At 40.4% G+C, this 13,173-nt stretch overlaps 1 protein-coding gene across 2 annotated transcripts; it reads right to left on the bottom strand.

Annotated features, from left to right (window-relative positions):
* Window positions 1–838: 838 nt before the first annotated feature.
* LOC134067694 (probable E3 ubiquitin-protein ligase HERC3) lies at window positions 839–10,799 on the bottom strand. 2 transcript variants are annotated; one of them, XM_062523101.1, is made up of 23 exons: window positions 10,425–10,799; window positions 10,235–10,346; window positions 10,071–10,147; window positions 9,734–9,955; window positions 9,514–9,605; window positions 9,292–9,422; window positions 8,420–8,548; window positions 8,263–8,332; window positions 8,032–8,150; window positions 7,856–7,915; window positions 7,639–7,753; window positions 6,400–6,592; window positions 6,058–6,212; window positions 5,380–5,442; window positions 4,517–4,609; window positions 3,152–3,280; window positions 2,909–3,067; window positions 2,582–2,754; window positions 1,956–2,019; window positions 1,780–1,838; window positions 1,483–1,666; window positions 1,266–1,365; window positions 839–1,123 (listed from the first exon to the last, which is right to left on the bottom strand). In XM_062523101.1, exons 1-23 carry the CDS (start codon window positions 10,651–10,653, stop codon window positions 912–914), a joined length of 2,940 nt encoding a protein of 979 aa, XP_062379085.1. In that variant the 5' UTR covers window positions 10,654–10,799; the 3' UTR covers window positions 839–911. The 2 variants fall into 2 exon arrangements, with proteins under 2 accessions (XP_062379085.1, XP_062379091.1); XM_062523107.1 differs by having other exon boundaries at window positions 1,513–1,666.
* Window positions 10,800–13,173: the final 2,374 nt, after the last annotated feature.

Genomic DNA, 13,173 nt, shown 5'->3' with positions numbered 1-13,173 from the left:
ACTGAAATGTTACTGTAATATTTAAATACTGTATAAATATTACACAAAAAACTATCTAAATCAAAATTAAATCTAGAGTATAAAAAATAAAGCTAAAATCTATTACAAAACAACACAGACACTGTACCTTTTAAGGCCTGCAGACTGATTGCTAATTGAAGATTTGTGTGAAGGAGTGTCAAACAAGTGCAGTGATTTCATACCAATGTAGGTCATTTCTAATAGTTAGGAACAGTTTGTTTCTGTTTGGTTACCATAGCTAAAACAATGAAGTTTGGACTGCTTGAATGACATCTGTGTTGACTGTTCTGCAAAAGGGTGGGGAAAATGTGTCAATCCAATGAGGAAGGGTAAAGGTGCAAGAGGTGTCTTCTGCTCCGCTGAGACAGTGATGATGAAAACCGAGTGGTTCTTTAAACAGGTCAAAGCAATCAAGAAAAACTGTAATGTGATGATATTGCCCTGTGTCACAGTCAGACTGTATTGTAGTGGCCCGAGCCAAACTTTTCCGGACTTTGGCTCCCAGGGTGCATTGCGGGAAGGTTCGGGAGTTGTCGTGTTGTTGTTGTGTGTTTACATGTTGTTATGGTTACCCGCCTCCTGTATGCATGTTGTGAGTGTGAATGTCTACCATGTGTTTCTACTGTCAGTGTGTAATGCATGATAACCTGTGTGTGTGAGTGTGTGTAGCGTAGTGTTTGGGAATGGGAAATGAGGATTGAGCTACAAAAATATATTGTTTGAAAAATATTACAAACTAGACAAAGTGACATTGTTGTGACAGTATAAGTATGTATTTATTTGTAAGATAAATAAAAATGAACATTAGATAGTCAGAATGGAAAAAAAAAAAATTCAATATGTAGTTATTTTCATAGCAATAACTACATATTGCCTCTATATCAAGCTCTTTAGGAACAACCAAACTCTTCACAATGATTAATAGCATGGGTTAGATTATTTCGTAGTGTGTCGATCGTGCTATAATTTGGAAGTATCAGGGCCATGTAACATGTACTGGACTCTGGATAGTGTTCATCAGTGTTGATGTGCAGCTTATGTACAGTCAGACGAAGTCGGGCCAGACCTCCCACTGGTAACCGGTCTGTTCCCCGAACAAAGGCTAACAGAACAAAAGTCAAATAAATTAGCAATGCCTGATAGAAAATAGGAAGTAAGTCTGTGTGCTCATATGGCTGATGTCCAGCTTTAAATAAGCAAGTCAGCTAATAGCACTGACTTTTTGGGGGGGTTATAATACTCACATAAAAACTTCTTCTTGTTTTCATCAGAATACTCAAAGAAAACTTTCCAGAGATCCTTCACTGTTTTGTCAGAGGACTTACAGTTTTCGTAGATTGCGTTCTGGTCAAATAAAATACAAAATAGGAAGACGATGTCAGTGGAGAAGAAGAAAAGGTCAAGCCTAACTTCTGTGAGACAGCTGTGAGTGATGCAGTGAATGACTGGTCTGAGCAGCACCTTCTGCAGCTCCTCCCACTGGTACTCCACCTCTCCACAGAGAACGTTCATCAGCTCATCCGGACGGAACATCCTCCATGTCCTGCATGGGCAGCCCAGGTCAAAGCCCTTGAGAAAGTCTTCAAATTGCCGAGTGACAGATGTGTTGAGCACATAGTCCACAAACAAGTCAACATATCTTTTCCTGGTAAATACATAGGATCAACACACACACACACACACACACACTTAATGATTATAATGTATATTTACAGAGTTAGATGTAAAATATTGATTGAGAAACAATATCTACTGTACCTATTTGATTTGGAAACAGAGACATTCCTTCCATTTTCAATCAGGTCATGATCCTTCACCTGTTGCAAGAGCATAAGAGCAAATGAAGACAAGACAGTCAAGACAGCACCTGTGGTCTGTTCTGGATCAACATTGCGATGCCGTCTGGGTTAATATAACAAGAGGACAGTACTTACGGTGAAATCCAAATACAGATCATCAACAACATCTTCATCTTCATCTAGCACTTGTTTCAATCCCCTTATCAGAAAAGGAACAATTTAAGCAAATCACAGTTGGTTATTTTTTCAGTGTACGGTATGTCCCTAATATTGTAGCTCTCTTATAACTGAGTTTTACAGTATAATCCTCAAATTCATTGCTATTTACTGTGAACAGGTCAATGACGGGACATGCTGACTGTCCAAACAGTCCAGGAGAGTGCAACCGCATTCATAGAATGTTTATTTTGAATTGAAAAGGAAAGAGAGTAAACAGGACATTGCCGCATCAAGTGGCCTTTACTGATGAGTGAAACGTTTGTTTCTCTCGAATATTGCTAAAATATTGTCATCAAATATGACAGATGTTTAGTTTTTGGGTCACTGAAGGCCTGTCTTTTGGCAATTTTGCTTTAGCCACTCAATAGTTTGGCACACAATTATTCACATATGTTGAGAACAATGAAGCGGTTTCAATCGTATACTTCTGACTTTTGCTTGTGTTTTTTTTTTACTGTGGTGGGCTAAATTTGGCCTTATTGTAGATATGGAGCAAAATGGTACTCTATTGAGACAATGGAATCCCTTTGAGGAGTCGCTACCTGGCTTGGCATGGTAGTAGTTCCTCCAGATCTTCCAAAGTTGTTTTCAGACCCAGCAGTTTCTTAAAAAGTGCTTGTGGAAAGATGCAGTTGACTGTGCAGTGATTATACAGTGCCATCCCAAAGATCATGCCCATGTAAAGGGCTTCAGTGGCGCCCCTGGTAATCTCATCCTGTAAGAAAGGTTTCACTCATGACTTCTTAGGAATTATAAAACAACAACGAAACAGCAACGAGATGGAAATGTATCAAAATGTATATCATTTGGAAATGTTACTATTTATTATGGCCAAAAGAAGTCACAAAGTCCCTCAAAGCAAAACTCACATCTGGTCTGAACCAGAGGTACTGAGAGTCCTTGTCATTGTTTTCTTTTGAGATTGCCAGTGTTTCACTTCCCTCAGTAGAAAATGCCTTTGAAATGAGACTGAAGAAGGCACGAGACACGCCTCCAATATCCACACCATCTTCCCCCTCAAACTTAACCTGATAGTACAGTAACAGTGTTAATAACAGTGGTGATATACATTGGAATGTAACAGTTTTTTTTTTTTTTTTAAGCATTCTCACCTTTAGTGGGTGCCGTAATAGATAGTGGTCTGCTGAGCGAAGCTGACTGAGGGCACTCTCCAAAATTTCAGTTCGCCTCACTGTCAGCTTAAATTCGTCTAATGGCTGAAACCAGGAGATTCTAGATGCCTCAGAAACAAATTAAGATGTGAATATTTATAGGTTAGATGAAGAATGAACGCCAATGAAACATTTAACACCATTGTATAAAATGTACACCATTGCACCACTCTATTTTGGTGATCAGAAATGGAGAGCAAAATGCAACGCAAAGCTTACATCCAGTCAGTGGCGTATTTTGCGCCATGCGCTCCACATTTATTAAATCTTGTGCCCAAGGGTGTGGCAGGAGGTGTGGTCTGGCATATGATCCAAAAATCTCACACCCTCTAAAAATCATAACGCCTCTGACCAAGAAAAACCTGGTCTATAGCAATAGGAGCAATAGGAGCATATAAGGCACAGCTGAAGACTTACTGTCACAAGACATAAGCAGCAACTCTTCTGCAGGATAAATATCCTTAGGATTTTTATTCAGTCATTCAAACATTATTGGGGTAAGTGTTGCTTTCCAGGGCCAGGCTATGTTTTCGATGGTAAGCCCTTGTTAGTCAATAGTGAAAGTAATTAACTGTGTAGTAACTGTGTTTTTGCTCCAAGTGCACTCCTTTGTCTATAAACTTCACACCTCTTACCATCCGTTTCTGATCGCCTAAATAGAGCCCCATGAGTTTCTTGCTTGCACATACTTCCAGGTCTTGCATTTCTATTGAAGTATCATGTGTAAAAATGACTTTCAGCCAGTAAAATTTCTGTAACTTTTGTATATGATTGCCAAAAAAATTATTGTAGTCTGCGAGACCCCAGATGAACATTTGACAAATTTGAATTTGCTCTGTTTGGCAAAGAAAGAGGCCATTCACTCCCATTTCCAGTGTTCCTAAAACCTGGACACCAATCACAACTGTTGAGGCATGCTTAACATAATAACATCAAGGCAATTTGCTTGCTTGTTCAGATGGGGATTTTTTTCCGTTGCTCTGCATGTGTCATCTCCTTCATTGCTCTGATTGATTTAGGTCTATCCAATTGCGTTCAGAGGCATTTTGATCGTGTGTCTGTTGGTAACGCCCCATGGAAATGGGGGTGAATGAACATTGTCCAGACCCAATTACAATTTCAATTGGCTTTCATAAGGCCTGGTGTTAACTAGGCTAACATTTCTGAAAATCACAGGACATATTCTTCAAATATTTAATTAATAATATATGTTATTTTCTGTAATTTTCTGTGCACTTTTTACAATGTATACAACTCTACGTATTGACTCATGTTTAGGGTTTAGAGACTGTTGTCAATACCTACTTCTTTCATCTTTCGGGCTGTGCCTTTAAACAAAGCAAATTTGGCCTCCAGGTCATAGATGCAGGTACATGATTCCAATATCTTAAGGATTGTCTGAAGTAGAATGGACATAAAAGTGAAAAACTGGATATCAACTAATAATCAATTTATGATGGAATCTGCAACCCACATGGTGAAATCCAGTCCTTGATTACTTCTGTTTCAACACTCTCTGACTCTCTCTTCAAGTAACGATTTTACCATCCTTACAACATTCTCAGAAACCATCACATTTGTGTTGTGTTGCCTATTTATTTAAAACCTTTTTAAATAAGGTCTACCTCAACTGCAGTCTTTTCTTGGTATATCGCCTCCATGCCCCCCTCATCAAGTTCACAATACAATGCATAGTCATACAAATGTTTTGCCAGGACCTGCAGCCTACTGTGTATCTGAAAATATATCCATATGGTAGGGCTGCTCGATTGTGGTAAAAATCATTATCACGATTATTTTGTTCAATATACAGATCACGATTATTAAACATGATTACTCTGTGATTTTGGAACTATCATCCATATTACAAATGTATATCTTTACATTTCTTAAATTTAATTTGAAATATAATCCAACAGGAAAAAATAAATAGAAAAAGATAATGCACACGACAACTCAAGTCAAAAGGAGAGCATTGTTATGAAACTGAACGTACCAAAATAATCATTACATTTCAATTATGTTGTTTTCATAATTGTTGGAAGTCATAATCACGATTAATCGATTAATTCGAGTAATTGCACAGCCCAACCATATGGATAGAAATAATTGTCTAAATGTTAGAGGACTCTTAGACCTAAACTACAAACTGGGGGTAGAATACTTACTTGATCATAGATGTTAATATTTTTGATCTGGAACATGTTTTCTGGAACTTTTCCGTGTGTAGCCTGCCAGTCAAAGAGAGTCACAGGTATAATTTCGGAATCATACTCAGCTTAATCCTGCACCTAAGCCAACTCCTCCCCTCATTCTGCATGTTTGCCATCTTTCCCGAGCTGAAAGCATTGGTACCAAAGTGCTCCGCTGTAAAATGTTTGATTTGTACCATTCATAACAAACAGACTTCTTTTAAAGGTACTGCCAGCGATTCAACATCCGTTGATATTTGAACTGAACACCAACAAAACACAAGAGATCAAACTGACCAATCCTCTCCCCAAACACCCCTTCCAATTCCCCAAACCTCAGTCCTCCCTGGTGATTGGCTGTATGTACTGCATCTGGGGGAGAGGCTGGCTCCACTTAGTTTGTTTGCTCAGTTCATGGAACAGGCTTGAAAACACATGTAGCTGAATCACTAACAGTAGCCTACCTTTAAGCACTGGTGTGATTACAAAAGAAAGATAAGAGGATGAGGATGGTGCTTAGTCATGATTAAGAATTCCTACATACAAAATATGAATCAATGTGATCAAAATATCTCTTCAAATAAATGTTCCTTGTTAACAATCTCTATGATGTGATTGTCATAGTATTCTCTGTACTGTACAATGTCACATTACCTCATACACCCTCTGCAGGACTTCCACCACTTTCTGCAAAGCCTCATGACCAAAGAGTCTTTTGGGGATCCCATCAAGTAATGTTTCACACACTGAGCGGAATGCTGTAACAAGTGCTCCAATGAAAGAGTCAGACAGGCTGAACCAAAGCATCCCTGTAACCCCCAGAAAAACAAAGAAATGTACCAGTTTCCACACAACTTTAACTGCCACCTCATATTCTACCCATCAGAAAGATGAAAGAGAAAAAAATACTTCTGAGTACAGTTGTTCAACCAATGCAACAGGTACATCATATAGCATTTAAATAGAGACTTGATGGTTACAAAAGACAGTCCTTACCCAGGGCTTTTAGCGAATCAGGGTGCAGCCTGAGAATGGCCTCGGCCAATGAGACGGCGAGGTCTGTCCCCCTGTTGTGTTTGAGCAGCACCCTGAGCAGCTCCGGCAGGATGAGGTAAACTCTGAGGCCCTCCACTCCAGCAGGGCTGGGGCTCAGCGAGGGGAGCAGACGCAGGCGCACCACAGACTCCACCTGAAATTAAGCCGTTGATAGCAGAAAGATTAAATGCTTTCATAACTGGAGAGAAAAACACACTGTGCATTTGTAGTAGAAATGTTGGATTACTAACAAATCTTATGTTTTAGAAGAGAATATGAATTAACATTTATTACATAGAAGTGATTAACATTATATTTTCATATATTATTTGTATGCTTTTCTATACATTCAATACTGTGCATCAACTTTGCTTTGTCTGTCATTTGCTCTCTTCATGTTACGACTTTCTAATAAAGGTCTTGCGACCCCCTTTTGTCACAAGCTAAGGGTATTCTGCAGTAATATTAGGAAGACCCTGACAGAGAACATGCTACGACAAGGAAATGCTGAGGGATGTATATATATTGTATAGACCTATTATCTTGCTTACTTGGAGTGCCCGCATGACTTGCGTATGGCACATGGATCACATGCTATGTCCAAGAAGTGTCCATGTATTGTTCCAAGGTCATTATATGGATTATTTCTCACTAAATGCATATTTAACCCTTTATTATTATAGAATTATTCAAAAGCTTCATAATGATGTATAATATGTTCATATTGACCACTCTATGCAGATGCTATGGGCAATTTAATTTTCCCCTATGTCTTAAAATCGGTATTTTTTACCGCGCGGCACACGTTAAAAAGTGGTCTGCCATGCATAGTGGGAATGAGTTAATTTCCTGTTAACATGATTTTTCTTAAACTTTAGGACCAGGGCTACAAGAAAATACCCATGAAGTCTAATCTTGGGGGGGGTGCATGTGGACCCCTACTAGCCCATAGACTATTGTATTGTTGCATGTATGAGGAGTTTTGGAAAAGACCATTGTACCCATGTGATTTGTATTACCACAATGTAACTACGCATGTATAAGATGGGCTTTGCCCTAGAAATCTTTGAACAGTGTTATCAGAGCTATGATGTGGCTAGTGACCTGTTCCCGGTATCGTGAATAAACCTGCAGTGTTTTCTCACACCTGAGTGTGCCTGGAGATTTTTGACCACACATTGATATGCAAACACCCTCTACCTTCAGCATGACTTTCCTCTCCTTTTTAGTCGTGGAGAGCTTCTCAAAAGCAATGCGAGCCAGAGACAGATCCAGCCCAGAGTACCCAGATGATGTTTTGTAATGTTCATCACAGCTAAACATGAGAGAAAACGAAATTATACACGGAATACAACAATAACTGTATGTTTGTGATTTTTAATTTGATCAAGAGAGCAAGTAATGGATGGGCCTGTACCCTGTCTCAAGGAAGCTTCCATTGATGCTTGAAGCAGATGAACATATTTCTGTTATTTCACTGTATCCAAGAGAAAAGTTTAAAGTTTGATCACTGAATCAAGCGCCTCTGCTCATGGATCAATCAACAAGTAATATTTAGACAGAAAAAAAACAATCAAGCAAATAAAAACTTGCCTCTGGATTTTTTCCCAGGAGGAATTACAGTTTGAGATCCACTTGCCAATCTTTTTATCATTTAGTGCTTCTCTCTTTCTTATGGTGGGTTTGTGCTTGGCTGGGCCTTTCTGGCATTCCTGTTTGTTATGTTTGTTATTTGGACTGTATTTGATTGCATTATTTATGGGGGGGGGGGGGGTAATCAATATCAGATACCCAGTTAATGATTGAGGGCATTTTCAAACTCACCTGAGTAGAATCACATAAAGCAAAAGAGAGATTCCCTCCAGCAATAAGTTTTGTTACTCTTTGCTCCACGCTGTGAATTGAGACATACAGTACGTCATAACATAAGGACTTCCTTCCTTCCTCATGACTGTCTGAATCGACTTCTCAGATTACTCACCTGGTGACAAGTGCACAAGTAGCGAGAGGAACACACTGATTGACTATTTGTCCATTTCCAAGCTGCCCCTGGTCACCACGTCCAAATGAGTAAATCTTTGAGGGTCCCACCAGCACCAAGGTGTGGTGCCTTAAATTGAAGCAACCAACAATAAAAATAAGTGTGTGATCAGAGATATTTGGCTCCACATTGAATTTAGTTTTTTGACAATGATACAAATGTACACCGCGGTTCACATGCAAACCACTTTTAGAATGATAGAGATAGATAGATAGATAGGCAGATAGATAGATAGATAGATAGATACTTCATTGATTCCCAAGGGGAAGTCAAGGTCCCATCAGCTTAAGACACCAAACACAACATACATTATACTACACTACATGACAGCAATCTGAATTAAATTCAAATCCCTTTCTTTAGACAACAGGGCACTTACTGGATTTGCACCTTGCAGTCTTAATTCCATAATCTAGCTCTACGTCCCCTCTTGACCTCTCTTGACACCTGCGGACCTGCGGTACTCTACTGAGCATCTGCTATGTCCACCATTATACAACAGTTAGGTCCAACAACACCACTCCCACTCGTGCGATAATGCTTAATTGGCATTAACGCGTCACAGTCACGACTCTTTTCCTCTGTGATTCCTCGTTGGTGATGAGTTCCCTAATGTTCTACATTTTATGTTTTTTTGTTAATAATTAGCCTATGACAACTCATTTTTTCCACTGTTGGCATATGACATTGTAATTATGCTTAATGTAGGCGTTTCGACTTATATTTACTATCATTTTTAACTAATATGTAGTGGTTATAAGTCGCTTTGGACAATAGCATCTGCCAAATGCCATACTGTAAACGTAACATACCTCCCACAGGCAATCTGAGACACCTTTGAGCCCCAGAGTTCAGCCACCAGTCGTGGTCTCAGTTCGTCTCTGAAGGAGTTGTGCCCCAGCTGGCCATAACGTCCTGATCCACATGTAAACACTCCACCATCCTTTAAGAGTCACAGAGAATATCAATAATTCCAAATGCTCTATACACTACAAAAACAACAATAACTCTTAATAGGAAAAATTTTGTACAACCTTCACAAGGATGGCAGTGTGTTCCGCTCCACATGAAATAAAGATGGTCTTCTTGAGACTTAAGCAACTCACATCAACAGGTTCTGGACGATCTGTGACATACAAGTTCCTTACTGTATCACAAAAACTATTGGTGAATATGTAACTTACAGTATAAAAGGTAACTTTTACAAACGACTTGCGAAAAGACCTGAATGATCTCTGCTTCATCTGTACAAACCTGAGAGGTCTCCTAGGCCCAGCTGGCCAGCGCTGTTCTTGCCCCAGCCAAACACGGCCCCTGAGAGGGACAGGGCAAAGCTGTGGTCTCCTCCAGCACTGATCTGAGACAGGGGGATCCCCGCCAGAGACTTGAGGGGTTGGGGGGACATGGTGCTGGGCTCCCCCTTCCCCAGACCCAGCTGACCATTGGAGTTCTGGCCCCACGTGAATAACTGCCCGTCTGAGATGGAAATAATAATGATTGGTGGGATAGACTGTACACTAAACATCTGTGGATAATACTTCTCAAACGTTGTTTTGTCTTTTGTCTTATGACAGGTTGTTATGTAGTCTACCCTGTGAAAGAGCAATCGAATGCTGGTCCCCACATGCAACCTGAGTGATGTGTTCACTACTGAGGCCTTTCATACGCCTGAGGAGGAAAAATTTTGTTTTAAAAATGTTCTGTCAAGCAGGAAGGAATAACACAACCTGTTCGATGTTACTTAGACCGACCGACCTTGGGATCTGAGTTGTATCCATGTGTAAAGCCTTCCCGCCATGGGAAATGAGGACAACATGCGCATCCCCACAGCATATTTCTTTAATCTTCTCTTTCAAATCGAGGGAATCTATAACATTTACATTGTATTAGCAATGGTGGCATGGATAACTCTACGACACAAGATAGATATGCGGTCGTGTCTTACTTAGTTTTCCAGGTTTTGCTTTTCCGTCCGAACTCTCCACACTCAAGAGATAGTCGACATTTCCATCGCCGCGTAAAAACGCAGCAATTCTTCTTCCAACCGAAATGTCTTGAATTTTGGATTTCGGACGCACAAAGTGAACTCCAGAGCGCGATTCCACAACGGCATCAGACCTACGCAAACCTTTACGGGATCCTGCTCCCCAAGAAAGCATTGCCATTGACATCATTCAAACAATTATTATGCAAGTATGAGTTATCTTCTAGCTGCCCTCATCACTCACCAGCTACGCGCATAATGCTTTGGATGCTATTTTAATGAATAGTAAATACGTTCAAGTCATTTCAGTGAAATGGAGGTTAGTGTTATTGTATTGGTTCGTCGATACTGAAACAGTTACTCATCATATTCATTTATCATGTGGGCAAGGTCAGGGCAGAGTTGTGTCGTTTTTAGTGAAACGAAAGTGACAGTGCACCCTTCCGCATTCTTGAGGTGTTGAACATCCCTGTACATCCTTTCTAATGAGGCTGCCTTCACCTTGCTCTGTACTGGCGGGTTTGTGGCCCTTGGATGACCAGATGTCCAGATGACCAGATGTTTTGGGGGATAGTCCCCGTTTTTGGTTGCCTGTTCCTGGGGGGAAAAAACTACCTATGTCCACGTTTTGTGAACTCAAATTATGTATTTCAATCAGATTGATAGTCAAACTGAAAATGTCCCTGTTTTTTTTCAGTTTTTGGGATTATGTCCCCTGTTTTGGTCTCGGACAGCTGGTTATCTCAAGTGCTGGAAGCTGGGCTGGATGCTGCACATTTGGACCAATAGGCCAACATAATCTAACATATCACTACAATGAACAGGACAAATCCATGGTTCATTATTGGCAAAATTCCAAAATACCAAAAAATCAAAAATGGAAAGTAATTTACACTGGTAATTAGCAGGATGTTACTTTTTCCACACAGTATGACACATTGATGAGTCATTTGATATTTGTTCCAAAAAGATGATATTGATAATATTTTATTATATTATACTATACTTTAGCAAGGTGTCTGTTCTCACGCAGTAAGAAACTGCTTATTTATCCTGCTCATTTATCCACTTTGCACAACACAATCAACTATTAATCAGTTGAATTATTTGTGCCGTTTTATTAGAAGTTTTTAGTAAATGTGATAGGGGTTGTCTTTGTAGTAAGATGGTGCATTGTGCATACCATAGTCCCCTGGCACGCCTCCGGATCCCCCGCTTTTAACTGGGAACAAAATGCTTTTCTTTCATAGGGCCCAGCATTTCTAGCAGTGCCCCTGGTGAAACCAGTCAGCGCAATGAAACATGAACTTGAACAGACTACACAACGCATAGTGGAAACAGGAACAGCAGGCTTTATTGTCACTAATAATGCTGGTGCATATACTCTTCAGAACAACAGGCACAACATGGGAAAGTAGTGTAGGATAATGCTAACGATGAATAGGCCAAGTTGTTTATGTGTTTGCAGTGTGTAAGGCCATTATTATACTTATATGTTCCCCTTTCATTTGTGTTGAAATACAGTCACACCAATGAGATAAGATAAGACTATTATCGAGAGACGAAAGCTCGTTCATGTTTTTTATTGTCACATATACTTTGCAGTTTAGTGAAATTCTTGTGCCACAGTTGCAATAAGGAGGGGTAAATAGATAGTGGAGGGGGGGGGGGAAGGGGGGCTTAAATAAGGGGATTGAAAAGTACCACACATAGCCAAACTATCCATATATGTACACATTATACAGTCATTCACACACACACACACACACACACACACACACACACACATGGAAGCAGAGAGAAGAGGGAATGAGCTGGATGGCTGACATCTTTGATGATGGATGCAGCCCTCCTCTGACAGCGTGTGGAGTAGATCGTTTGAAGCTGAGGGAGGTTAACCCCAATGATCTTTGATGCAGTCCTGACAGTCCTTGACAACACTTTCAGGTCATGTCAGGACACTCTCAATGATGCAGCAGTAAAAGTTCACCAGGTTTGTTCCCACCCCGAAGCTCTTTAGCCTCCTCAGAAAGAACAGTCTCTGCTGCGCCTTCTTGAGGATGCAGGTGGAGTGTAGAGACCATGAGAGGGAGCTGGTGATCTGTACACCCAGGAACCGAAAACTACTGACCATTTTAACTAATTAAGGTAAATCATTAATTAATTCAGGTAAATCATTCATACAGAGACATACATGATTGCCACCTTCTTCCTGAGGTCAATTACTATTTCTTTCGTTTTGTTGACGTTCAGGTAGAGGTTGTTGTTGTGGCACCATACAGTCAGGTCTCTCACTTCCGTCCTGTAGGAGGCCTCATTGTTGTTGCTAATGAGGCCAATCACTGTAGTATCATCTGCAAACTTGATGACGCTGTTGTTTTCATGCTTTGCCAGTTGCCACACAGTCATGATTGAACAGACTGTATAGCAGAGGACTGAGGCAACAACCTTGTGGGACTCCGGTGTTGAGAGTCAGTGTGGTTGATGTCCTGTTGCCTATTTTAACTAACTCAGGCCTGTTGGTCAGGAAGTCCAGCCCCCAACTGCATATGGGGCTGCTCAGACCTAGGTCTCTGAGCTTTAACGCCAGTTTTGATGATACAACAGTGTTGAAGGCAGAGCTGTGAACAGAATCCTGACATTCAGTAGGTGTTATTATTGTCCAGGTGAGCTAGAGCAGTGTGCAAGGCGATGGAGATGGCATCATCCA

The sequence above is a fragment of the Sardina pilchardus genome, chromosome 2 (genome assembly GCF_963854185.1).
Source record: "Sardina pilchardus chromosome 2, fSarPil1.1, whole genome shotgun sequence".
Taxonomy (NCBI): Eukaryota; Metazoa; Chordata; class Actinopteri; order Clupeiformes; family Clupeidae; genus Sardina; species Sardina pilchardus.
The sequence above is the reverse complement of the archived record's forward strand: the minus strand, read 5'-3'. Positions and strand labels throughout refer to the sequence as shown.

What these genes read in the sequence shown, in the direction of transcription:
- LOC134067694 (XM_062523101.1), bottom strand. Translation starts at nt 10,653, where the DNA reads ATGATGTCAATGGCAATGCTTTCTTGGGGAGCAGGATCCCGTAAAGGT. An exon ending in TATTACGGCACCCACTAAAG is followed by an intron (nt 3,068 to 3,151) that starts GTGAGAATGCTT and finishes CTGTACTATCAG; the next exon opens with GTTAAGTTTGAGGGGGAAGA. An exon ending in TCTGTTTCCAAATCAAATAG is followed by an intron (nt 1,667 to 1,779) that starts GTACAGTAGATA and finishes TGTATTTACCAG; the next exon opens with GAAAAGATATGTTGACTTGT.